Source organism: Solea senegalensis, linkage group LG12, assembly GCF_019176455.1.
Source record: "Solea senegalensis isolate Sse05_10M linkage group LG12, IFAPA_SoseM_1, whole genome shotgun sequence".
In the NCBI taxonomy this organism is placed as follows: domain Eukaryota; kingdom Metazoa; phylum Chordata; class Actinopteri; order Pleuronectiformes; family Soleidae; genus Solea; species Solea senegalensis.
The window spans coordinates 9,582,188-9,610,184 of NC_058032.1; the positions used below are offsets into that span (position 1 = coordinate 9,582,188).

General features: G+C 42.0%; 1 protein-coding gene and 1 long non-coding RNA gene across 5 annotated transcripts; one reads left to right on the forward strand and one right to left on the reverse strand.

Annotated features, from left to right (window-relative positions):
- Positions 1-27: 27 nt before the first annotated feature.
- lnx2b (ligand of numb-protein X 2b) lies at positions 28-17,609 on the reverse strand. 4 transcript variants are annotated; one of them, XM_044039706.1, is made up of 10 exons: positions 17,277-17,609; positions 11,266-11,850; positions 9,520-9,713; positions 7,564-7,763; positions 5,790-6,227; positions 5,017-5,160; positions 3,133-3,307; positions 2,438-2,681; positions 1,737-1,895; positions 28-1,640 (listed from the first exon to the last, which is right to left on the reverse strand). In XM_044039706.1, exons 2-10 carry the CDS (start codon positions 11,676-11,678, stop codon positions 1,505-1,507), a joined length of 2,103 nt encoding a protein of 700 aa, XP_043895641.1. In that variant the 5' UTR covers positions 11,679-11,850; positions 17,277-17,609; the 3' UTR covers positions 28-1,504. The 4 variants fall into 4 exon arrangements, with proteins under 4 accessions (XP_043895641.1, XP_043895645.1, XP_043895643.1 ...); XM_044039710.1 differs by lacking the exon at positions 17,277-17,609 and adding an exon at positions 17,147-17,242; XM_044039708.1 differs by lacking the exon at positions 17,277-17,609 and adding an exon at positions 12,753-16,532.
- Positions 6,190-27,990, forward strand: LOC122778124. Its single transcript, XR_006361398.1, has 4 exons — positions 6,190-6,252; positions 6,383-6,476; positions 18,340-18,661; positions 27,420-27,990. It is a non-coding gene; the product is annotated as an uncharacterized LOC122778124 (long non-coding RNA).
- The last annotated feature ends 7 nt before the right edge of the window (positions 27,991-27,997 follow it).

A 27,997-nucleotide genomic window follows, 5' to 3' on the forward strand; every position in this document is an offset into this window, starting at 1 on the left:
TACAGACTTAATAAACAGAGCAAGAGCTGGATTTGTTACAACTTTATTCAACATAATGAAACTGTATGAGCCAACACATAACATTACTAATAATTCATAGTCATTCTGATTAAAAAACAAAAACAAAAAACTAACTCGCTGACAATATTCTGAATTATTCAACAAGATACAGGAAAGGCTACGGGGGAATGTGTGGAACAAAAGAGTAAATCAATTTTTATCTGGGCTCGGCCATTCATCCTTGAATTCATATTCAAACTATATACACACTGTATAATGAGAGGAAAGGAAACACGTGTCGGTAAAGTGGCAATTTTAAGGCAACTATACAATCTGGTTTGTCCTTCAATGTCTACAAGGCACCCACTTCCACAGCCAACTCATCAGCATGAGGCATCGTATCATGTGAAATAAATACAGAGCACATGTAATCGATCAATAAATCAAAACTCTTGAGTAAAAACTTGTGTCTTGTTTAAGGATTAACAACAGTGCGGGTAAAATTATGTATATATATTAAAAAAAATCAATTTGTCATACATTTATTTGCTTCTATAACAATTTGAAATGACGTTTCTTTTCCCTGAACCCAAGCAGTTTCCTACCAGCTCTGTTTGAACTGACCATGAAGATTTATTGTAGTTCTAATTCAAGGGAGTGCATGATTTGAGTGATTATTCAGACCATTTAAAGATATAATATGTAACAATGCTAGCTAGCTAGTTGCTTTACATAGTGAGGAAGGAATTCTTTGGTGCTACGACACAGCCAGTGACGAGCCACAGAAACTTTCCCTGTAAAGCGCAGGATGCACACAGGAAACCAAACGAGACAAGAATTCCCATGATCCCATGATCCCATGCTGCTTCCCCTTGTCATAAAACAAGGTCTTTTGTTTTGTTTTAATTGACAGACTCCTAGCAGGAGAAATGACAAACTGTGTGTTTAAAACTCTTGAAAGGAGATTACGTTAAAATAAGTCTTTCTATAATGTGCAGATTCAGATGTTTACATTAGCGTCCATCATCGAGACTGTGTTTATGTAAAGAGAGTTGATAAAATCACACAAATTAGGATGATTTCTCCGTCTTTGGCATCGGTCAGCGGCAATTTTGTTATAATCCCGGACGGCATCGATAAAGCTGTGTGCGTGAAAGATCTACACTTTCATCTTTGGATGCTGTTTTAGGTGAATCACTCAAACCGATTCATAACATTATCCGACAGGTTATCAAAAATATAGAAAAAAAATCCTTCCATTTCAGCAAATCCACTGATTGTCATCATTTTGAACCCTGATTAAATATCCCCCCAGCCCCCCGCCCCCCGTGTGCTCACCAGATATGTTCACACACACAATTCCTGTGTTACATAACTGATCTGAGGCCTTGATACCAAACGTAACCAGACGACCGGTGACATGTGGAGGGGACAGTGAGTGGCTCAGTCCAGAACGCAGCTGTGTGTGAGTGTGAGATAGAGAGTAAATAAAGAAGTGTGTTTTCTACACTAGACTGCCAGGCCAGGACACCACAGTCAGTGTGACCTTATTCTTCTGCAGCTTGAGCATGGGGATGAGCGATGAGTTGTTCATCCCCACCGTTGTGGCTCCGTTCACTGCCACTATTTCATCGCCGCACCTGGAGAAGAGAAAGCCACAGGTGACACGTGCTCTGCGCTGTCTGGCCACGGGAGCCGATGACATCACACGGGGAGTCAAAGTGAAGTTCACTTACTTGAGGCGTCCGTCAAAGTGAGCGGGTGTACCAGGCACGATGGTTTTGATGAAGAAAGGCTGCTGGCCGTGGCTCTCCTCGTAGCCCCCGACAATGCTGAAGCCCCAGCTGTCGTTGTTGGTCTTGTGCAGAACAATGTCATGGCACCAGTGCATGTGACTGAAACCAGAGTCAGAGTCACACTCAACCTCTTCACATGCGTGCACAGTTACAGTACAAGGGCCCAGGAGTTTTGGTTGAACAGATTTAATAGCTTTCTTTCCTTATTATTTATTACTACTCTTTCTTGAACCCTCTTATAATCAGGCCGAGTGTTTCAGCCCCTTTTCCCAAGATAACTTTCACTTTCGATATCTGGCAATTGTTATTCAACCGTTTAAGTATTATGGTACTGAGAAGCTCACATCACAAACGCGTGACGTGCTGGTCAATCTCGTCTGTGATTGGACGGTCGCTCCGTGGAAGCCCTGAGGGGCTACTGTAATGACAAGCATGTGGACGCAAAGCTCTATTCCTCTGCTTTATCCTCCACATAAGGAGTTTCATGGGGTGCTGTGCCAATCTCAGCTGACATAGAGCAAAAGGCGAAGCACACCCTGGACAGATGGTAACTCCGTAGACTTTGAATTTTCAAATCCCTGGCACTTGGCAACCGTGAACACACAAATGGCAAAATAATATCTTGACATTGTGAAATCTACCTTGGTAATCCCAACCAGCGAGTCCACAGTGGTGTCCAGTTGAGGGTGTCGTCCCTCGTGTCGTCCCCGGAGTCCAGTTCGTCCTTATTGGCGGCGTTGTTTTCCTCCTCCGAGTCGTCGGAGAGCGTCTGGATGACACGCAGCACCACCTGCGACTGAGCCGTCTGAGCCTTCAGCACAGAAACGGCCTCGTTGTAGGTCAACTGGGTCAGGTCGACACCGTTGATGCTCAACAGAACGTCACCTGAGGAAACGTGGACAAAACAAAAGTTGTGGAGAAACATTTTTTAAGTCCAGGGTATCTCTGTGTTCAGAATACAGCAACTCATTTTTAATCACAGGTTTATGCAAATCACTGTCACTTAAACCCTGTGAGTAAAGGCTGGTGTTAGCACACATTTGCTCCAGTTAAGCGCACTTGCTTGGGCGATGTTGTAAGTCTGATTATGAAAGACTGAGAAGACGATCCTTTTAGCCATTTTGTCAAATTGCAACAGACTTTGTTTCCCAGCAGTTGCTTAATGTGGCAGAGAAGTTTTCCCCTTTATGTTGGATTGAACAAATAAATACTTTTACATTCAGTTAGGACTAGACCTGCAACAGCATTTATTTCATGTATAATAGATTCTTCTACTGCAAGTAAACGTCCCCTTATTCAAAGGTGAAATCACAGATCACCAGATGTTGCTTTGTACCTCTTTTGATGGTGCCATCTCGGTGCAAACAGCCGACAGGCTGCACACTTGTGATGTAAACAGGCAGGCGGCTGCGACAGTCCCTCCCCCCGGCAATGGTGATGCCCAGAGAAAGACGAGGCTCCTTCTTCAGGCTCACGGTCTTCTCCTGGCTGGAAAACCCACCTGGAGGATCCTGGAAGAACAAAATAGAAATGTACACATTCAACACAACGATTGACATCAGTGTGGATTAACTTCAGCCTCTCAAAGATCTTATGACCGGTTCCTCTCGTCAAAGCACTTTGTAGAAACAAATGTGAAACATCTGAGTTGTGGCTGAGAGCCGAGGGAAGAAAGAGGCAACGTGTGACAATCAACACAGAGCTCTCGTAATGGAAAAGATGTGTGAAAAATGACAGTCTCAGCCGGGCTCCTTGTTTCTTCCTCCAGTCTGTAAACCATCAGAAGGGAAGCTTGGGGGAGGTGAGGACTCTTCCTCCCCCCAGCAGGGAGCCCAACCTCCCCCCAGCAAGACGAAAAGGCTCACTCTGCAGGCGAAAGCTAACTGTTACCAGCTTTGATCCTCCGCCACCCAAAGAAACAAGCAAAAAAACAACAAGACAGTGGCTCTGTGGCAGCAGAGTGAGCAGCACCCTGGGCCTTTTGATCAGGACAGAGGGAGGCCCCAGAGAGGGGCTTTCATCTCTGCACACCGATGCAGGTGTCTGCTCTCAAAGCTTCCCACCACCAACTGGAGGATTGCTGTTCTTTCCACTAATAGCGTATGGTAGAACGGAGTGTGTGATCACCATGACTGCATCGTGTTAACGAAAACATGTGATGTTTGTGAGCTTCAGCAACTGAAACCGAGGAAATTGGTAAACTGGTAAAAATCATAAAAAGGAATGATTTCTTTTATAGAGCTCCAAACCTCACGTGACTTGTCATGTGACTCAATGTATTGCAGAGGACTGAATATAGCTGACCCATATAATTCTGCTGTGGTGCTTTTCACGACTACGGGAACAGCCACGGCTGACATTATTCCAGACCTGTGGTATTCTGAAATCTTCAGATCTCTGTAAAAAAAAATCCCCTCATCCTGCTCCAGAGAACGATAAGACATCGCAGTGAAAGCATGTAAAATAAACAAGATATTTAAGCTACAAAGTGTTGGGATTTTTTTGCTCCTGATATGAGGTGATTATTGCACAAGTGGAATCCGTCGCCTGTCGCTCCACCTTCTATGTTTGTTTATGGCAGGATGTGGTAAAATGCTCCCCTCTTTGCTTGTCACCAACTCTTTTGTCAACAACTACACACAGTCTTCACTTTTTTAGAAATACAGCCGGTGAAGAGACAAGTTGCTTAACATATTGCCTGGTATTAGGGCTGAACGATTTACATTGCAATCATTTTGACTGAAATTGGTCATTTTTACATCATTATTCTCATTTTCATTTTCATAACATATGTAAAATTATTACTGTGTGATATTTGTGCAGTGATTTGTGATTGAGCCTCCTGCGATTTGAAAATTGCAGTAGGCCCCTGTAAAAAATGTTGCATGCTGTCTACTGGAGCTCCATAGTGTGAGAATGAGGCGAAATCCATACCATGACTTTGTTTACAGAGCTAAAATGCATTTATCTTAGCTCTGGATCAGAAGTAATATGCATCCACACTAACACACCACAAAAAGATTTATCGCATTAGCCTTTCCAAGGTGACAAAAAGTGAAGATTTCTGTTATGACACCAATGATGAAGTGAAAATGAAAGTATTAATAGTTTTTAATCACAGCTGATAGTTGAGAACCTATCAGGAAGTGAAGGAGGGTCAGTGCTCCAAAATCCCCAGGTAGTTTGGACTGCAGGCATATTATATGAGAGGAAATCTTACCTTCATGTACGTGGAACGGCGTCTAAAGTACTGTGGCTCAGGATTTCTCCTGGCTGCCCTCCCGTTGTGCTCCCTGCCGCTGCCGCCTTCCTCCTGAGTCTCTGCACTTCTCATTACCACAAAGTTCACACGAACCTCACTTCCCTAGATGCACAACAAACAAAATTAATTTCACAGCGTTTTTAGGCTACTTTTCCCAGACAGATTATGTACTTTAAAGCAAACATTCTGTTCATGGATATGAGATATTTTCTATAAATCCATAGACCCAGTTGTATTGTTATCATCAGGCCTTATGATCTGTGTGTCTGTTAATAGCCTAACTACTTGTAACTCTGTCATCAGTACCTTGTTTACTCTTATCTACCACTTTTAAACAGTGGTGTACTGAACACTGGAGCCTCTAAGCTAGCAAGCTTCAGGCATTTAGGTGTGTGTGTGTGTGTGTTGTTCATGTTACATCTTGACAAACTGACAAACAGCAGTGATTGTTTTCTAAGTTGTCCCTGTTGCATCATTCAAATGTGTGTGAGAAACTGCTGAAACACGGACAGCTTTAAAGAATGGAACGTTGATCTAAAAGATGAATTAACCACATCTTTTAGATCACGTCTAGGTCAGATTTGAATCTGGTGTGGATTTTATCAGTACACTTTCACTAGTGTGAAGCTTTTCAATAGCAATCTGGAAAAAACATGTGCTTTCAAATGATGGCACACTTAAATGCTTGATGAAATGGTCAGTGATGAAGAGTCTTCGGCACTTAAACATACCTGTATGATCTGTGCAGCACTCTCTGGTGTACCATGCCTAAGGTCGTGTCCATTAATGGCCAACACTTTGTCATTGTTACTCAGTTTCCCATCTTCAGCCGCCAAACCACCAGGCAGCAAGTCCAGGATGAAAACCCCACTCTCGTCCGATTTGCGGATGAGTTTGATGCCGAGTGGCTCGCTGCGCTGACTCTTCATCAGCGTCACCTGCAGCACCGTGCCGGGGTTGTGACTGGAGGTAGCGTTGCCGTGGGAACTCGAGGAGGATTGGGCGATGGTGGTGGTGGAAGTGGTCGAAGAGGACGGATGGTGATCGGACCGTTGATCTCTGGGTTTGAAACCTTTCTCCTGCATCACTGTGAGTCGGAGGAGTGAAGGCTGCCGCAGCACTGCGATGGCCCTGGCGTGGGGGACGGAAGCCAAGCTGATATCATTCACCTGGACAAATACAACAGAAAAAATGGTGAGTCAAACTGCAGCTGGAGCTTTGACTATGCGATTCATTTGGAATAGAGTTATCAGTCAGGATTTCACCATGTTTTATCACTTTTTCCTCTGTGGACTGACTTTTTTTATTTCTGGCTTTACGTCAGGAAGGTGGGAAACTGTGGTGCATACACACAACTCGATTCCGACCACTGATGGTATACCTGCCGTAGTCGCTCGACTCCCACTCGTCTTATCTGGGTGAGTTATTCCAGCTTTGAAAAATTTGATTTAGTGCAGTTTCACTACTATACCAATCCTTTACATACATCTTCCTTTTCTGTGTAGCTGAAGAGCCTATTGAAGTGGCCCTCAGAATCTGTTGTAAAATGTTGCTAAACAAAAGTAAAATCAATGGTTCAGGGGGAAGACAAAGATAGAGTTTCAACATCTCCGCAACACAATCTTCACTCATCTACCTTCACATGCACCAGACTGCCAAAAAGCCAAAAAAGAAAATCCCTAAGAGACTGCAGCTAATATTCCACATCCTGAAGGTAGCCTGATAGCTGGCAGGCTTTTGTTCTCATTTTCAGATATGGTAATGTTTTAGAGGAAAAGCTCCATTGTGGCAGACACACTGAGGAAGAGCCAGAGCCAAGGCTAAAATAGTCCCTCAGCTCATTTTTACTGCTGTAACAACTGGAACCAGAGGGTAGAAATCCAAGGAGGAGGTCTACATAGGAAGACGAAGCCACAAACGACAAAAGTCTATCCATTTATCTCTGTGTAAACCATACGTGTGACTATAATAATTATCAAAAAATGTTGCAAAGCTGCCATGACTAACCAGTCAACAGACTGATTACTAAATTCATTTTTCAAACAAACATTTATTCACTCCACGTTCTTAGTAAATAATCTGTACCGTCACCGTAAAGTAGCACAATAAAATATTAGCACATCTAGAGTACTTACCTTATCATTTCAAATTAACAGTTATATAATGAAATGGTTATATAATAACTTCAAAGAAAACAGTCCTGTTTAAACACTGTCAAAAAGGCAGGAATAATCTGTGACAGATGAAGTTGCTGCTTACACTGATGTGTTTGTGGCACAGCAATAACAAACCACACCTTGTTACCATGGAGTTAAAACTTGTTTCTCTTGAATATCTACTTTCCCGTTCCCTGTACTGTTTACAGTACAGTGAGCGGTCGGTCATTGATATGGTGTTTATGCAGAAATATGTTGATTTTACGCTACTTGGATTCCCATCATGAAGAAGAGACGGGTACTTTTATTATCTCAGCACTTTCCACTTTTGTTCATGAGTCACTCTCACCTCCAAGATATGGTCCCCTGGGGCCAATCTGCCGTCACGAGCTGCTAGCGAGTCCCGCACTATCTCCTGGATGACTATGTTCCCTAGTGGCGTGTCTTTTCCCCCCACGATGCGAAAGCCCAGCTCCTCCTCCGGCTCCTCTCTGAACAACTCCACCATGTTGGCCTCGGCCACCAGACTCGAGCGGAGAGGGGTGTTGTCTGGAGGACAGAGGAACGGACGAGCAAGAGATTATAAACATGAAAACCATCTAATCTGACAACCTTCAGGACACATTTGGTGTCAGTGGCTTAAAATAACCACCACGGGAAATTAAATGGCAAGACTATTTAAGATTATGTTCATCCAACAGGTGAAAAACACACCTAAACTCAGCCACAACCCCCACTGGTTTCTGTGTTATTATATGAGCAGTTAAAATACACCCGTCACATTAGACCAAGGACACTGGGTTCAAGAAGCACTGGAGGAAGGTTAAATATCTGTGTGCTAAGCAAATACATAACCATAACCATTTACTCCTTGCAGTCCCAATACTGATTAACAGTTGCAACACTTTCTTATACGCTCCGAGAAATCAAATTATAACGCTACGCTACCAAGATGAACACAGATCTACAAATAACACAAGATTTACAAATAATTTCATAGGTGCTGAAAGGGAACACTTTTATAATTTATTGGAATTAACAGCAGAAAAACGGATTAGAATGTAATATTATGTGGTGATAACTGAAGAAAGATGTCAATTATATTCCTCACACATTTTTGCAAATGAGCTGTAAGCCTTATAGAAATGAGTTGAAAGGATCCCACTGACTTTATATGTTTACTGAAAACACTTCTCACCTTCTTATCTCATTTCTAGCAAGAAACTTAAATTACTGGAAAATATCTTTACTAACTGAAATGAATTTCATGCAGCATGAAACTCCCTTTGTTATCATCACAGTTGAGATAGCAGACATTTAAAATCTCAACCTTGAAACGGGTCTGTACGTGTGTGTGAGTGTGTTTGTATACATATTTTTCTCTCCTTGTGGGAAAAAATGTACAACCCTATCTTCATGGGGACATTTTGTCGAGGTTAAAGGGCTTTATCGGGGTTAAGATCTGGTTTTATGGTTAGGGTTAGAATTATGTTCAGGTTAGTGTTAGGTTAGGTTTAGGTACTTTAGTTGTGATGGTTAAAGTTAGGGTAAGGGGCTTGGGAATGCATTGTCTTGAGGTTTCCTCACAGAGATAGAAAAACTAGTTTGTGTGTGTGTGTATACAGAGACCACTACAGATAACTTCTCTGCAGTGCTTCCAATATATTAAGTCTGACCAGCAATAGAAATGTAAGGATTCAGCTGACTGCAGAGATAGTGCAGTTTAACCTGAGTGAGTCAAAATGCAGACATTTGAGGGGAAAACCCCCCAGCAACATTCAATACAAATACTGTATAACTTCATTTAAAAGTGTATTCTCATTGTACAATATTGAGGTTAGAACATGTTCTAAGAGCACAAAACTGTGATTTGACTAAAATAGATATGATAATAACAATGCAAACGTCTCCGTGGACACGGATTATCAGTTGCCTGGAAACTGTGTTTTAGTGGACTTTGATCCGCGAATCCATCTGGAAAGTCGCTTTCAGGGTTTTCCCCTGTGATGAAACTGATTCCGTCTTAAAAAATACTGTGAGCTGGTACATGTTTCAGTGTCTAGGCAGATGATTCACTTGCGACAGGCTGAGAATTAAAACCTTAAGGCTACACACCATTTTCTGGAAGAAAGGTTTTCAGTTTGGAAACTAAGTGCATTACACCTGGGAAACTAATCATAACATCACTCAGTCAGTCCCACAGAGTATGACCAGGCCTCAAACTATTTTAGTCATTGTGATAAATTATCATGTTTGTGCAGAACACAGACTTGTACGGTCTGGATCAACAGAAATGACTTCATACCGTCCTCACTCTCCTCATAGGCCGGATTAATCATCCCAGGCTCAGGCTGATCCCGGGTGGGATTTCGGGACAGTGATGCTGAATGTTTAGCATCGCCGGGCGCCTCCCCTTCACTCTTACGTCCTTTTATCTCATTCCAAGAGGGCCTCTTCCTTTTCTCCGCTTCCTCTCTCAGTCTTCTAAAAACAGGACATCTGTGGAGAGACGGGGACATAGAGGAAACTAGTAAAAGATACAAATAAGGGTCATTATCGTTCCTTTAAAAATCAACATATTCAATAGCCATTTTTACTGTGCAACATGAGTATCTGGGCTAATTGGAAAACATCTAATGAAATGAATAAGAGCAGAAAATTTCACTGCATTGCAGAGTGTCTGGGTGAGAGTGGTTGAGTGTTGCATGCTCCTCCAGCCTGAACTTTGCCTCTTCACTGTTTGCACAGAGAGGCTGCAGCATGACCAGTATCTGCCACCTACGACTGACTACGTCGCGGCTGCAATGATAAGCACCACAATCACTGGCCATGTGAAAAACAACTTGACTGACCCACACTGTGTCTTGAGCTCAATAATTACAAGTGAGCGAGTTCACGGAGGGACTGTACAACCAGGAATAAATGCTTCAAAGGAGGGGGAAAATACACTGGAATAGCACACGGAAGCAAAACAAACAATGTTAATGATAGTCATTTTACATTCCTCAGTCCGTGCCACAGATTTGGTGGGGGTTTTCTTAAGGTTATTCTGAAGTAACAACAAATAGTTTATTGCCCAAGAACACTGAGCAATATATACAACTCTGTTGATTCTTATCAAATTGTGTATATTGTGATTGGCCAGTGAGAGGGAGCTGGTTATGAGACTGATGCTGTTTTCTGACGTGAACTCTGTGTAATGTCTGGAGATCTGGGTCCAGACATTGTCTGGGTCACAACAGCAGAAGGATCTCTAGAGAATCCAGGCAAGGGGGCGTGGCATCTGACTTGCCCATTCACCCACTGTATATATGAGCTCAATCGGACGTTAAATAGACATTAAACAAAGGATCTGGCAGCATAATCTCCTGGACATTTGCACCCACACATACTGTAGAGCCCCTATGGACTATTTCTGGAGAAACTCCAGAGTTGTGTGCATGACATCGATGATAATATCTCATCCACCAGCCCACTGGTGCAGCAAGATGCTCCCTATGGTCAGAGTCATTGTGACACAGGATTACACTACAGTCAACCCTCTATTTAGTAAGAACAGGGCACAGAGAGATACTGTTCATAGAGTTTGAGATTACTATGGCACATTTCAGCCGATTTAAAAGTCAAAAGCTGCATTTTCACCAAGCATTAAAGTGCAGTTTCAGTTGTTGGGAAACGCTAAATCATGATCTGGCTAGAGTTTTGTGTCAGCCAGATGGTGATGGCTGCATCAACTGTGTAAAGGGTGTAACATCATACCAGCACGACACAGTGTAGCCTGCAAAAAAAATACAACAAAGAAGAATCTGAGACAGTAAACACTGCGGCTCGCTGACAGTATCAGTTAAATAAGAGACACAACAAACAACCTTGAATCCTCTCATGTGCTGGGTCTCAGGGGGATGCCAAAAAGTGGGACAGTGCTGATCAGTTACTTTAGTTATTTTAGTTAAATAATACCAATACCAAACTGAAACAAACTGCTTGGTGGAACTGGGGCCTAACTGTAACCACTGAACCCGCTGTCCTAACATCTCATCCATATTCTTACCTGTTGTGCAAGTGGGGCTGCAGTTCACAGCGCTGCATTTGCAGCTGGCATTCGTCAGAATGAGGACACATCACAGTCAGCTTGTCCAGCAGGTTCCTGACCAGCAGGCTGGATGGACGGCACTGATGCAACTGTATTCGCTGGCGGTCCACTGGGCAGAAGTCCTGCTCTTTTAAGAAGTTGCTCAGGCAGTGAAAGCAGTACGTGTGGCCACAGGGGGTGTCCATGGGCTTGAGCAGTGGCTGCAGACAGATGTGGCAAACCAGTTCGTCGTCCACCTCGTCCTGGTACTCATACAGGTGACTGTCCATGCCATCGTGCTGCTGGCCACACTCCTTACATAACCGTGCCCATGAGAGACCTGCAGCATTGCTGCTGCTACTGGTGGCAGCTTTGGTTTCTATAGTAGCCATTGGCTGACAGAGCTCTGACCTCAGTCCAAGATCTGCCTCCTATTATTCCCTTAGAAACGGTGTCTGGTATATTCATCTACGCCTGCATCGTCCACAGCTGAATCCATTCAAGTAGCGAAAGTGAAACAATGATCCGGAAACATCAACTTCTCCATGTCTTCATCTTGGTTTTCTGTGGAGAAAGACAAAAATAGGAACCACTGTTGAATTTGAACTATTCATCCTCATACTGGCCAGCTCCACAGGAAATGGCAAATTCACAAAGTAGCAGCAAGCCGCAGCTGCTTCCTCTCAGCGGGTTTCCTGAGGGACAAAGGGAATTCTCATCTCAGTAAAAGTCACCGCGCTCACACAGAAAGGGCTAAACTCTGTGAAATGAGGCAGGAGAAACGGACGAAAGTCAATCTCCTGAAAATGGGAGGGAACACAGACGAAGCACTACATGAGAGCAAGAGTTTTTGAATCAACAGCACAGAAACATAAGCCCCATCACTAATGACCCCTTGCACCCAATCAGCAGTGGTCTCCATCCCTTTGTGCCGATCCTAATCTCCTCTAATTCCTTCTCATAAAGAGAGTGCTGATCAGCAACACATTCTTTGGTGAAACTTTTACTCACATTAAAACCATTAAAATAGCATTTTTATAAATCATACCAAATACACTGAGGTAGATCTTGTGAGGTCTACCTTGTAATATTATTATATCCACTGCAAGGAGGATTACAGGGACTCAAGGAGACAGCATTATACTTTGGAGTAAAGTGAACTTAGAAAAGGTCAGTAGAATGGATGAGTCCAAGTTGTGATGAATGTTTTGGTTTTTTTTACAACATAAGTGAAAATAAGTGGAGCTTGACACTTTCCCTGGCATCGCTTCTTGGTGTCATAGGTTTCTGTGGCACAGAAACACACTAAATGCTACCTTAATATCCATGAATTATACAAGAGTAAAGATATCTATAGCTACAATGAACTCTCTACCTTTTTTTCACCTTCCTTCTGTGACCCAGTCCAGATTTTAGACACAAAAGGACAACATTATCATCAGTGTGATTACCTTGGAGCGACTCACCCGAGATGATATCTTTGTTGTCAAGCGCTCAGTGGCCAACGCACGCAAACGTGAGGCTCTAACATAGCGGCTGCCTGAAGCCCAAATGAAACCAGAGCCCTGCCTCTCCAGCAGCACACCAACACAGTAATGTGTGTGTGTGTGTCGCGCTCTCTCCCTCTCTCTCTGTGTGTGAGTGTGTGTATATTTTGTGTAGTTGTGTATGAGCTCTGGCTGCACTGGTGTCAGGAATGCAGAGGGGAATTGGTGTAACTAGAAAAAAAAGGCAGAGGGAAGGAGCTCCTAGCTCTCCAGCTACTATATATACACATGTGTGTGTGTATGTGTGTCACACACTGCTGATGCTGCACTACTACAGGTGAAGTACACTAAGTAGCTCAATGACTGATTGCAAACACACAAGCCTAAATATAAATGTGTGCACACATGTCTTTTCACATGCAGGCACGCTGGCTGACGTCATACAGGCCTTCTTTCACTCTTTGTCTCTACTTGGTGCAAATGAAACCGTGTCCTGTAATGGATAGGGGTCATGGATCCTGTAGCACAGAGGAGAGAAACACAGTATTAACCAGACTGTGCTCCCATTTATTTAGAAACCACATGATCTAGAGCACCAATGATAGAAATAAATAGATGAATAAGATACTATCTGTGTGTTAAATACACCGTGCTACTCAACTGCAAAGGGCATGACTGATTATCTTATCGTTAAATTCCTTCTCTATTGTTTTATCAATACGTGGTTCTCTTTGGCTTCTGATTGTGTGACAACATAGTGTTCTTGGCAATGCTTTACTTTCACTGTGCTTGAAACTTATCTATCAATACCCATTGTTCAAACACTGCAGTAGATCACTATGTAACGATACAGCGTGAAATCAATAAACGCACTCGTCTTTCTTGGGATTCTCCTTGTGAAACGGAGGGAACTGCCCTGCATGCGCTAAAAATGTAATTAATTATCATTTGATTGCCTGATTTGTTGGTGAAACAATCAATAATACACAGTACTTGCAATGCAATTGTTTTTCTCCATTTTATGTGAGTGCTTATTGAATATTATCATGTTGAAGAGTAAGAAAAAATTACTCTTCAAAAAAAGCACCCGATGGACAATAAATTGTATTCTATTCTATATTCTATTTGGCATTTTAAAAGATAAAAGTCAGTTCTGCCGTATCACTTAAGAAGAGTATCAGCTTTTTTTTGTCAGCGGTTAAATCATTTCTTGTGTCTTGGCTTTGGACTTTGCTCTTTGGGATTGTTTGGTCTCACTTTGGTTAAAAAAACATTACAAAAGCATCCCCTCTACGGCGGGGGTGAGTTTCAATTATTGTGATGAAATATCAGATTGTAAAAGATTGATTTTTGTGAAGAAATTGTGATCTAAACTTCTTAGCGGACAGAAAACAAACAAAGCATAAATATGACATTAATGTATATCGAACCGTGAACTTGTTGAAAACTGTATTCAGACTCAGTAAAAATAATCCTGTAACAATAATGTGCAGTTAGTTTGATGACGATTGTTACCTTTAGCCACAACTAAAACAAATCTAACTTTTTGTAGTCAAAAACATCACAGCAAGTTCCTTCTAAGTAAAAACCTACTTGTGAAAAACTTGAAAACTGGTAACCCTCAGTCACACAGGGCATTATTTATGACTGAATGACAACAGCAAATGACTTCCCATGAATCCCACACTAAAGCCAATCAGTTTGGACCAGCCTTCACGAGGAAATGTTTTATCCAAAGCCTCCCAACCATGTGACAGTCTAATCTTACAACAGAAATGTCTGTGGTCTATAGAGTGCCTTCCAGTCTCCTTTAGGATTACCCTTTTCATGGAAGCTGAGCCAAATCACTCGCTTTCATGGTTGATATGAGTGAGTCACATGTGCCACCACACCCTCAGCGAACACAGGTGAAGCCACTTTACACTAATAATTTCTCCAAGTCTATGAGACGGCAGGTGTGTCATGTCTACCTCTGCTTTACACCAGTGTCTGGTGTTACCAATACAGATTATTAAATCTTATTAATGTCTGGGAATAAAAGAATCACATGAACTGCTCCGACATGTTCACTCTGTCACATTACTAGGATGCAGTGGATGTTTTCTATCTTGATAAAGTAAAAAATATAATTGTCTTAGTAGCAAAATTCAAATGACAGCTATGCTGAGCACTTTTTGAACCTTATGTAAGTGCTTTGGCAACGACCTCCAATGTCTCCTGCTTTGAATATTAGCAATATTTGCATTGCTTATCTACTGTATATGCAGGAAGCATCCATACCCAAATAAAACAAGCTTCATTGAGCTAAATTCAAACAACAACAGACTCACATGTGAAGTGGCAACAGAAATAAACTCGCACTGACAAAGCTCCTGGGTGGGGTTGCACCAATTTGCTATAAGTCTCTAGTAAATTCAGGATTCACTAATTACCAAAACACCACTAAAGCCTTAGGAATTACAAGCTAGTTTACAGCAAGGAGTTTACTAATTTTGGTTGCACAAGACCAACTTACGCAATCGCATAGCCAGGGAATTCATAGTAATGCACAAGTGGTTTGCTAGTTGCATGAGTAATGGTTGCCAAATCAGCATGCAAAGCAGAAAGTAAACAGTGAGATTCTCCTCAACATCACAACAAAGCAAAAGCCTACCTGCCGGAAAACATCGTTCTAACTGTAACATGTACAATATTATCAATTAAAACTCATGGTGATGATTGGCTTTTCCCAACACGTGTCCTCAAGCCCCAAATCTGCATTGACCCTGTAGCAAAATATCCCAATGAAATACAAAACAAGAAAAAGAGATGGAGGGTGGTGCACAATAGCCGCAGTTAGCAAGTTTGTGATTTCGATTGTGTGGTCAAGCCAGAAACAGCAACGGGAATAAATATCTATCTCATTGCACTGAACGAAAGTTGCTGATGACAGGTTGTTGTTCCTCCTGCAGTGCCATCATCCTCTCTAAATGAGCCATTATTAGGGTCTGAGCGCACAAATTGGAGAGCGTAGCTAGGGTATGGTACACTAACACTTACACCAAATATGGGGTTGGTGAAAATATTTTGTAATTACTAAGCTCTACAACACAATGGCTAGTAAAAGTGGTGCAACCCATTTTCATTTAGGAGTGACTAAAACCTGATTTAGACAACCTCTTACGCAATTACTATGGCAAGGCAGGGCAATGATGAATTAATAATATAATAACATAGACCGGGTGTGCTAAATATAACACTTAGAATAAAGGCTATTTGCACATTGACAGACAGAAAGAAGTTCATAGAATAGTCGTCACATGATGGAATATTATGTTATGATTTAAAGATCATACTTGAGGGTGGGAAAAGTGAGCAAATCCTGACCAGACTAGATGCTCAGTGTGCCCAAGTTCATGTTTTGAGCTTGAGACCCATGATCCAGGACCATGAAAACCAAATGGGTTTTTTCAGCAATTAAGACACTTAAACAAACGTATGGGTTGTAAATTAAATCTGTGCCTAAAAAACCCTCCTCAATGTTTAGGATTTATGAATAAAATTTATAAATTACAAAGGCTGCAATTTAATACAATAATGTGTCGATTATTCCATGTTCTATGCTAATTAAAAGTGGAATACATACATGTTAGAATTAAGTAGGGGCTGCAATAAAACAATTATTTTATTATCAATCAATCCAGTACTAGTTTTGTCTCTGAAATGTCAGAGAATGTTGAAAAATGGGGATCAGTGTGTACCAAACCTGGAAATTATGATGTTCTGGAATGTCTACAAACCAACATTATTATTCATTGTTATTCAATGACGGAGCATGGAAACCAGAAAATATTCTCATTTAAGAAGCTAAAAAACCAGAAAGCTTGTTCTATTTATTAGAAAAACACTTAAACCAACTTTTGTTTTGATGGTGTCTAATGTGGTAATGCGCCATCTTGTTAGTTTCAAATCCATAACACAGTAATTACTTAAAACAATATCACAATATACGTGAGGAAAACCGCGACTGTATGTGTCACCTCAGTTATTCATTACCTACTGCTTTAATTTGACGGCTTTTACTTGTATTTGTAAATGTATAAAGGTATAGTTAACTATTTAGAGGGTACGTTGTTGTTCCACCTCTGGTGTGTTGTCATTGGGACCATAAATAACTCACTGTCCCCACACGTCAGTCCATGGCTGTCGGTTGGCTCCTTATCACTCCACTGTGTGTCACACATCCATATGATAGAAGAGGTCATAAAAGTTTCACATCAGTCTGTCACATGGACGGAACCGACCAGGTAACACGACTTCACCTTCCAGCACAGAACAACAATTAACCTGCTCAGGAGGGTGGAAAAGCCCGCGCTTCACCTCGAATAACTCACTTTTATCCCCCCACACGAACACATTTAACACTCGCGACACTGTCCTGGGACTGTGGAGCAACTTTAACCTTCGCCTTTTCTCCCAGAAAAGATTAGAATTCACTCAAGTCGAGACCGAAACTCGTCTTACCTGCGCGGAGGTTGGGTTTTTTTCCGGAAGCAGCTAACCCCCACGGCTCGCTAAAACAAAGAGACGACTGTGTGTGTGTGCGTGTGCGTGCGACCGAGTCAGTGAATAACGAGCCTGGAACAGCACCGACACCGACCAGACTTCACACCAACGGGCTTCCTGACGTTTCTTTCCCACGTCGTGTACGTTGGTTGGATTGTCGCAGCCTCGTCTGTCCCATGTGGAGTTCAGCCTTCACAGTGTACACATACACACACACAGTAACACACAGACTGGGCGAGTTTCCCAGTTTCGGGCGAACGACAGACACACGTAGAGCACAGGAAGAGAAGAAGGAGAAGTCCATGCAGGTGTACACTCACACACTCGCTGCACCGCACTGCTGTGCTCTGTCCGTCTGTCCTACCACAGTCATGTCTGGAGCTAGAGCTGCCGCTGCTCCATCTGCAGTGAATCAGCAGCTGTAATTTATAGTTTACTGTCCTGTGGCACGTGTTTAATTGTGGAAGACGTATTCAGGTCATATATTTAAGTCAAAATGTAAGTAGGAAAGTCCCGTCTCTGAAAGTGGTTGGTGGAAAATATGTGTTATTTACTTTTTCATGGCCAGCAAAAAATCACCATAGGCCCCCATTGACCCCACTCCCATCATCCTAACATGACATCCATACATCCATTTTCACTCACACCTACGGTCAATTTAGAGTGTCCAATTTACCTAATCCCCACATTGCATGATTTTGGACTGTGGGAGGAAACTGGAGACCCCACCTCCAAGCAGAAAGGCCCTTGTTCTGACCGGGTCTTGAACCCAGGTCATCTTGCTGCAAGGGCAAGAGTGCTAACCACTACCCTAACATGACATTATATCATTAATTCCCCAGATTCAGAAGCTGCTCATTCATTCATTTTAAAATGCATACATTTTGCTCTGTGAGAGAAGATTCTAATCTTCAGCCAACTTTAAGTTTAATTAGCTTATAACCAGACCTGGTGTTCAATTTAAACAGCCATTTTATGATAAGATACAAACTAAATGCCTTTCAATGTTCCTTCCCTATAGATACCAAGGCTCTAGGCATCTGGACCGGATACACAATCTCAAGTCTTACTAAGTATACGTATAAGACCTGGCAACTGTCTACAGTAAAGTAGTCACCTCTCTGTAGTTACTACCAACAATAACATTTTTAAATCAACCCTAAAAGGAGTAGGAGGCCAATGGAGGGAATGCAACACAGGTGTGATGTGGTCTCTTCTCTTTTTTCCTGTCAAAAGGCGAGCGGCAGCGTTCTGGACGAGCTGGAGTCACTGGACATATGACTGGTCTAAACCAACATATGCCAATGCCGATGGATGACGACACACTCGGAGCGTGCATACAGGTGAACCATGCAGCTGTTGCCGGTCATTGACGACAACACTCAGTGCACGTGTGTAGGCAAAAAAGCCGCATGGATTCTGATATGAAACATTCTCACTCATGTGCGATGATGACATATGAGATCTGGTCTAGGACTACCTTCTGATGTGGCAAGATTCTGAGTCAGAATTGACTATATGCACACAGCGTCAAAACTTCTGCTAAAATATAAAAATCTTCTTAACTTAACTTCCGCTCAGTTATTATTAAGGGGAAACTTGGTATTTTTAATGAAACATTAGCGATTACAAATTCCAAAGTAGATCGAAAACGTTTACAATGTTTTTTCAGTTTGAATGTCAGCGTCGTGAGGGGAAAACAGCAGAGCGCTGCTGCGTCCATCTGTTGCTTATGTTCTATAATTTGTGGAAACTTCTGCAGAAACATTTCTTGGCAGACAGCTTACCAGAAACAGTCGGATTGGCTTATTGAAAACAATTCTGATATAAAACTCTGATAAAATTTTGTAATGTGAATGTAGTCTAGAACTCCTTTAGGGCCATAGGGTCAAACCTTGACCCCACCCCCACCCCCAATCATGGCATTATCTCATTTTTTCCCCAGACACAAAATAAACCAGAACTAAAGTATGCTTGCACGGATGCATGTGAATGCACTGTGTGACATTTGTGTCGCTAATCAGTTGTGTGTCACACACCTCTGCTGTTGTGTATCTGCTTCAAAGCTGCTGCTATTTTTCACTTAAACTAGGCTATTTCAAAAGTCCCATAATTGTATATGCCTTTGCACCTGACTAAATACCAGGACTCTGCAGTATGAAGCCGTACATCTGCCAGTCTTGCAACTACTTAACGATAAAAGCCATATTTAAAACAAACAATGGATTTAGGACACAAAAACCCTAGTGCTTTTGAAATGGGTCCATGTGACATATTCGGCAGATAGAGGTCTTGACACTGTGGTGAAAGCTCATTTTTATACTGTGAAACATGCAAGTATCTTGGAGGATACAGACATTCCTCAGAAGGGCAGCATAGCTCAATCTGGATGGCCGATACTGGACTTTTTGCTAATATCCGATATGCTGATAAAACGGGAGTGCTTGGGCCGAAAACCAATACCAATATATATACATTTTTCCCTGCGTCCAACTGCACAGGTTGTTTTGTCCACTGACATCGCAGCAGATGTCAATAAATGTAAAAACAAAAATGGTTATAGAGGGCGTCAGCACAGAAGTCAAGGACGTTTGTCTGCCGATATCCGATAATCCATTTTAAAGCCAATATCTGTCGATATCAATTATACCGTGCATCCCTAGGTCTTGTCTTTTGATGAGGGTCTTGAAGTGTTGAATGTACCGGGATGTTCTCCACCACAGCAGCTCATCACAATCTCCTCACAATTAAGTCTTAAGGATAAAGATGTTGTGTTACAAAGTTCTCTGTCATCGCAACGTTAATTTATCAGTGATTTGCTGTGTTGAGCAATCCCGCAATCTTCCCGTCGTCACCGCATACCAACAAATAATGATTTGTTTTCATATAAACACTGAATTGTTTTGAATCAAATGGGTGCATGAATTCTGTAGAAAACACTGCATTACCGCTCCCTAGTGGTATGGAGTGGAAGAGCTTGTTGTGGCCGTTGGTTATTCACATCACATGTCATCAATCTCATTTGCCTAATGTCTTTTGGAGCCTGTGGAGATACAAGCAAACAGTAGTCTGCAGGAAACCTTCAAGGTTCCTTGAAGAAAGTACCTCGGGCACTGAGTTCCGGGTACTTTTGATGAAAACATGGCTTAGGAGGGTAAAGTCAACACCTTGTGTGTTTGACAGCTTGTCAGACAACAAGGTAAATTTGAATACACTAACTTTAGGGGATTTTCTTTTTTGCCATGCCCCACTTTTTTTGTTCTAACTGAAGCCTCAGCACAAGTTTGATATAAATGCTACGAGCTTAATAAAATCAAATCAACAAGTCTTCATGATGTAAAACTGATATTCTAGTTCTACATAAAACTTCTAATTCTGGACAAACTTATTATCTAGAAGAAACAGTAAACCTGGGGCTTTGGCACCTCTGCAGGTCTGTGTTTCTGCGACAGCTTTGCCTGGTAACTACTCCTCTTCATTTCAAATGTAAATAATGCTTACTGTACTGCATTGAATTAATAATTTTGCAGATTGATCAAACAGAATATTTAGTTCTATATTAGAATATATAGTTAAAATACACTATTATAGATTATAGTAGGACTTTGATTTCTAGCCAGAAATGTTCAAATGCTGCCAGCATTTTAGGAGTGAATTAAATTACTAGCTACAGCAGTAAAAAGTTGAATAATTATTTAATAATTGCAATATTTTCATTCATTCATTCCATATGAGATGCAGTTACCACTAAATTGACTTATTTATTATTAGTACAATAACTCATCTGTACATCTACATCTATACAATCTATATCTTATTGAAAACACGTCAATTCTGAATATAAAATCCTGTTTACTATTTTTTTCTTTAACTGTGCCAGTTAAAAAGACTGAGACAGATGAAGACACGGTGTAAACCCCCCCCCCCCGCAGAATGGAAGGGAAGTCTCCGTGCCATAAAAGCTTTCTGTTTCCCCCTAGGATTTATTGCTGTGGTTGGAAAACCTCAATACAAAGTGACATTTGCTGATGATACAAGCCCACAGAATGAGACACGGTGGCAATACAGACAATCCACTGGTCAGTATTTCATAAGACAGCCAGGAAATGAGGCCGCTTATCGGCTAAGAATTAGGCAGATTAGAAGGAAGTGTCATCGTTTGTATGAAAAAGGGTTTTAATCCACATTCTTGTCGCCCTCAGTGTAAATAAATTTGACATAGTGTAGTACAAACTATATTACCCCCCATACAACATAATTAGAAACCCCCCTAGCAAATAATGTGCATGATAGTGTCATTACTTATCAGATTAAATCATTTACCTCTTTAAATCTGGTTATACTAGCAAAATCGTCATGATCGTGAAGTGAGTGGAAAAAACTGTACATTCTCATCTCTCTAATGTGGTTGTAATTCACAAAAATAACACTTTTGCCTGCCAAAAACATTATTTACAACATGTTCACAGTGTAATGGTGTCACACTGTGTGTGTGTGTGTGTGTGATAAATGTGGTGATAAAAAAAAAGCCTAGGAGAGATCTGAGGGCTTTGTTCAGTGATGAGAAAGAGTGACACCATGTGTTCACATGGAGTATCATAGATCAAGTTCTTCTGGAAATTTAATTTCACATCACATAGTATTATGTAATATTACAGATTACAGTCCTCCTTTGAGCTGAATCAGAGACCACATTTCTTATTAAACAAAAAGAAAACAATACACATTCTTTATATCATAATCAGAAATTCTAACGCTGCAGATTACTCTGCAGATTCTAGTTATTTCACATTTTGGAGTCGTAGAGGCTTATAACTTTATAATTTTGTTCATTTGTGTTTTACTGGATTCCTTGCTTCCTTGTTCTTTATGCTTTTGGACAACTCTGAAAGGTGTCGGGGGTCTGATGGGAAACATGGGAGTGGAGTAAAAAGACAGAGACAAGACAAACACTGACCTATCAATACAGTACATCCTGAAGCTCTGCCTCGCATTCTCTCTCACTGTCTCTCTCTCTCTCTCTCTCTCTCATGTACACAAACGCAGCTCTGTGTTTGTACCTACAAACAAGAAAGAGGCCGTTTGTCTTTCCTGGGATCGGTAAACATCCTCAACACAAACAAGTTCCTCTGGAGTGAGAGAGGAGAAACTCACACCGTCAGGGCAGCTGCACTCTCACTACACCACAACCTTTGATGTCCTTCAGACGGAGCTGATAATGAAGGCTTCTGACATCTTAATTCTTTTAATTGGAGCATGGATGCGACAGGTTGCTGATGCTTTGATGTCACTGTCTTAGCTCGATGGGAAACTCAAATGATTGTGAATCCTTATTTATTTAACTTTGAGCTTAAGGTGTGCTTTAACTGAGAATTGTACGGCACAAAAACCTCTCTGACACTGGTTAATTAATATGTGTTTTGGTTTTTTATCATAAAAGCACTGTACATCACCTTCAGCTTTATGGGGTTATCATGTGATTATCTAAAGCGAGTGGAGCATATTTTAAGTGGTAATAAAATCAAGAGAAAGATAAAAACACAAACAAAAAAAACTATTTGTGACTCACCTTCTCATTGGCTCAGCGCCACCAAACCCTATTTATGTAATTCAGTGACAAATAGGTCAGAAATGTATGTCTGCCATGTTCACTGGCACAGACGTTCTAAAACAATTTATTGACAAATTCAGATAAATACACAAAATATCACCCAATTTCATCTGGTTTTTACAGTGCTACACCTCACCAATCCTTGTTTTGCAACAAGCGAGCGAGGCTTGAGCTACGAGGGTACGCGTAATATCTGCTCCTTTGTTTTTAACTGTTGGGAACCAGGGACACTTTAACATTGCAGCAGCTTGCTAAGTTAAGCCCCCCCGTGGCCACTCCAGGCCGAAGAATCCCTCCTCCATTTTGCTCTGGGCAAGACAGCGAGGCATTTGGTTCAGGCCACAGCTTGCACAGCTGCCCCAGGTCCTGTCTGGCTGCCACATGACAGCTTTTAATCAGTGACTTATGACACAACACCCAGCAGACATCCATGTGACATTCAAGCTCCTCTGCAGTGTCATATGTGGATAAATGGGAACGTATACACCACATAGTGTGGTCAAATATTTTGCTGACTAGGCATCGTTTTGGCAGCACAACGATTGGAAACGTAACGATGATTCAAAATATGAGGTTAAAACACAACAAGCTTGTATGTTCATGCCTGTGAGTCACAAGAGTCTTTCCAGTCTTCCCTGTGTAAATATGCTTTAGCTCCAGATGATCTTCAAGGGCTTGCTTGTTTGTACCTGCCGTGTCGTTCTGCTCGTCTGCCCAGCATGACACCCTGTAGCTCAGGATCACCCATTCAAGGATCAAAAGACATTGGTGATGCTTATCAGATAATATTCTTGTCCGCCTTCCCTCCCCTTTGAGTCCAGCCTCCTTACACTGTTGACCTGCACCATGCACACTGTTCCTTATGGCCCTTTGGCCTTTCCTCTTCTTATCACCGTGATGGCCAGGCGGTGATAAGGCCGGTCCAGCCTCAGGACAGAAGGAGGGTGCAGTCCACTCTTCCAAACCTCCACAATTGCATAACTCGGACACTTCAGGGCAGTAAAGAGGTTATCTCAGCTCTGTGCACGTAGTGTGCTTTACGCACTGGCAATGGACACAGGTGACATGTCTCTCACGTGCACAGAATATGGACCGTGAGTGTGTTCCGTCCATTATAGATCACGTGTATACACGTACGAACGTGCAGCAGGTCGGTGTGTGAGTCTTGTACCAGTCGTTTTGTTTTGATGCTGTGAATGTCTTTTGCTTCACACATGACTGGCCTGACGGTTACATTTTGTGACGGCGCGTCTGTCACAGTGTTGCATACTTTTATGAGTCTGCTGGTCAGGCAGACAGACAGGGAGGACTGGTGTCCAAAGTCACGACCCTGCCCTGACCTGGATGAAGGAAATGGTCACGCTGCTCGAGACAAAGCAGGGCAAAGGAGAGTCTGAGGGGCTGGCTGGTCAGTCGATAACAAAGGGTCCGTGCTCTAAGACCGCTGGCCACACAAAGGCTAGAGAAACCCCCGTCTTCCCACTCCCACATTGCAATAGAGCTGGCATTTCACACTGGCCTGTGAACAACCATTCAATCAAACTACTGTTTAACCTGACCTCTGACCTACACAGAAATCGAGATGAGTCTGGCGGGATGTATTTAGGTAACTGACCTCACTGACCTTACTCCGTGCTAGCCAGTTATCGTCACCGAAGTTTCTGCTTGTTGTAGTTTTTGAATCCAATATGTGTCCTATCGCGTAATTGCTATTCCCAACCTCTGTGAATATTCCTCACAAGCTTGTAATCAATAGCCACTCTAATAAATAATGTGTCTAGTAATGGGTGTAAGGAGCAATAGCTCCCTGGGGAACAAGAGACACCATCAGACCCTTCGTCTGGGTCAACTACCCTCGAGCCGGGGCTGAGAGAAGCAACCACATGACCCTCTCCTTTCTCAATGGACTGCTCCTCCCCTCTACCTGTACATGGCTTGGATCAAGGTGTGGGGGCTGCATATCAAACAGACTGGGGCCTTTGATGTGGATGGAAACACAAACACTGATTTGAGCAGAGTCGTAACAGCTTATTTGTTCCCTTTAGTCATTCATTGAGCTGCTTGTTGAATGTGTATGTCTTCAAAGGACTGCAGCATGCACTGGCGGTACAGTAGCCGAGGAGGCTGTGAGGGCAGCTCGGCCTAGTGACTTGTGGGAAGGCCATCTGGCTTCCTGTTCCTTAGATTTGATATTGATTTATTGGCTGTACATGGGAAGATAAGGGGACACCAGCTGCCAGAAGTTTTCCTCTGCATCCTCACAGACAATGGGCCTCCTGGTCATCCACATCCTGGCTAAACACATAATGCATCATCCCCTGTTAAGCTTTTACCAGGAAAATAGAAAGTACTCAAAGTTAGATGTTTTTGCAGGAATTAAACTAATACTAGAATCAACACCTTTTTCGGTTTTACATGGTAATCCAAAAAGCAACAGCATATGCAGAACTAAGGTAGTATTATTGCCACATTACCTAATGTGTTATGGCTCGGTACATTTACAATTATTTAATGGATTAATTCCTTGTGGCTACACAGTCATTGCTGATTTTATACTCTGTGTAATGTGTTTTATTACATTTCCCCTGGTCTGCGGGGTGGAGATAAGACGTGTTTCAATGTTTGCACTCAAGACATTTCCCATTAATGAGGTGCAAAATCGCATTTACTATTCCTAACAAACCCTGACAACCTCTCACAGTTAACTACATCACAGAAACCATTAATCTAAAATTAGGCTCCTCTGCATAACAAATCTCCTAATCCTGTTAAGTGAGCCGGGGAGTGCAGCAGTTTGGCCTGAGCCTTTGAGGTGTCAGAGTGGTGCTACAGTCAATTGTACAAATGCCTGATTTTTCTCACTGAATACACCCTTAGAAAAAGGCCCACTCACACACAGACACAGTCTGGTGTCACCCACCAAGGCCTGACCCCCTCCCCCCGACCACATCCCTTTCTTCCCTTTCCCCTCCCCTGCCAACACAAGCTTGTGATGTGACTGTCTCAGATAATGAGGTGAGAATTTTATTGCTGCAATCTATGGGCCTGGCACCAGTCTGTGAGGCTGCAACCCAAGGCCTGCATGCAGCCTCTCTGGTGTCAGGCGCCCTCTGTTGACCACAGCAGATACACTGGCTGCTTGCAGCGATGCACTTCAAAGTGGGAGATCAATGGAGGACTTGCGCATGACATCCAGAGAATGACAATGCCTCAGCCAGCCTACACCTACTGTTAGGTGCCCGGTTGCCGAGACACAAAGGCCCGCGGCCTGCTCCCGCACTACTTCTCTCCGTGGAGGAAGTCCTCATTCAGGAGGGGGCTATGCATACAGGAAGAAGGCAGTGCTCTATCTGTGTTCTATAGCGACAATGTGAGGGCCAGAGGAAGGACAACGCGGACATGGAGTGGCAACAGATTCTTGGTGGCGATCCCTACTTGACTGCTGAAGCATTAATTGATAAGCTGCAGCATGAGTCCACGTCACACCACTTATCTTTAAAGAAGCTCATCCTACTATCTCGTGTCCTACAAACCACACACAAAGATCAAAGTATTTTCTACAGGAGGGGAGATCACAGACATACAATAAAGTAAATGTATCTCTTTTAATTCCCATTCTCCTGGCTCTAAAAATTACATTGTTTCAATATATTCAAACCCCGTCTGGATTTAAACCTATAGCGGCTTTAAGACCTTATAGAAAATATAATGTTACCGTCTCCTAGGGACGGGAATCGGTATCAGTCATTGTCTGTATCGGTCCAATACTGGTCAAAATCACTGGATCGGATATCGGACAGATGAACTAGGAATATTTGATACAATCCAAAAATCACAGACTGTGAAAATGTAAATAAAAATCACGTTTGCGCTGTTTATTTCTATTTTTTTTGGGAGAACAATATTTGCCACACAGGTTGAGAATTATGTCTTTGAAATGACAGTTGTTAACAGCTTCATAGTTCATAAATGATCTAAAATGACTGCATCTGACTAATATCTAATATCCAATATCAGGACTAATATAAACTTGAGTATCAGTAGATACTCGAGTTTGTGACATCGGTCCCGTCCCTATCTGTCCAATCTTATGATACCAGACACTCAGGGTCTGTCTCTCCTACATACAGTACATTTTTTCTCCGAAGTGTAGTGCATTTATATGTTTCGAATAAAAATAATAAATGTAATAAATCAAACGGGTCATCAAAAATGTAAAATTTTAGTGACATAGCAGTATTCATCAATAATAAGGCTGATTAATTCAATAATAATCTGGTCATTATAAAAATGGTAAATATGGGCTTTTGACCGTTTGTTTTTGGTTTAGCTCTGGTAATAATCTCTGCACTTGTTTCACCATCGCTGCCGTGACCCGATCAATGTTAGATCCTGATGTTTTAGAGGTGAAAGCCAGTGTCCCGCTCACACAGAGGGGACTCACCCTGTGATCAGGCTGTCATTTCCTCTGTTTGGCTCTGTTATTTCAGAAAGTCTTTGTGAAGCAGCCAAGTGGTGAGGCCTTCAGACAGAAGGTGGGATCCCGGCATGTATCTGAGGTTGTCGTCCCGGCAGGGGAGGGAGGCGCTCCTGGCAGGCCGAGACAAGGAGAAAACAAACATGATGCTGGAACAAGGCAGTGACAACAGATCCCTGCTGATAGATACACTTAAATGGTAAATCAGGCCTGACTTGATGGAATATAATTTAGTTTAGTCGTACCTTCAGTGCACATGAACTTTACATAGAAATAGAACTTATCACATAAAAAAAGTTTCTAATTAGGCAAAAAATATAATTATCATGATAGAATTTCACATAGTTTAAAACTGACTTCTGCCTCTGAGTGAACGTTGGAATAAAAAATAGCTAATTGTGCTTTTTTTAAACTTATTTTCTAAACACTTTAAACAAAACATTCATAGCAATCATGAGTTGTGCGTTAGTGCATAGACATAATATTGACATACTGGATATTGACCCTTTGTTATCTTGACATTAAAGACAAATGACTGCGTTATTGAAATATAAAAAACCTACATTTAAAATAATCAAGACCAATAACCTT

Coding starts and splice junctions, on each gene's coding strand:
- lnx2b (XM_044039706.1), bottom strand. CDS start 11,678: ATGGCTACTATAGAAACCAAAGCTGCCACCAGTAGCAGCAGCAATGCT. Junction 2,682..3,132: donor AGATGGCACCATCAAAAGAG/GTACAAAGCAAC, acceptor ACGTTTCCTCAG/GTGACGTTCTGTTGAGCATC. Junction 1,641..1,736: donor CACTTTGACGGACGCCTCAA/GTAAGTGAACTT, acceptor TCTCTTCTCCAG/GTGCGGCGATGAAATAGTGG.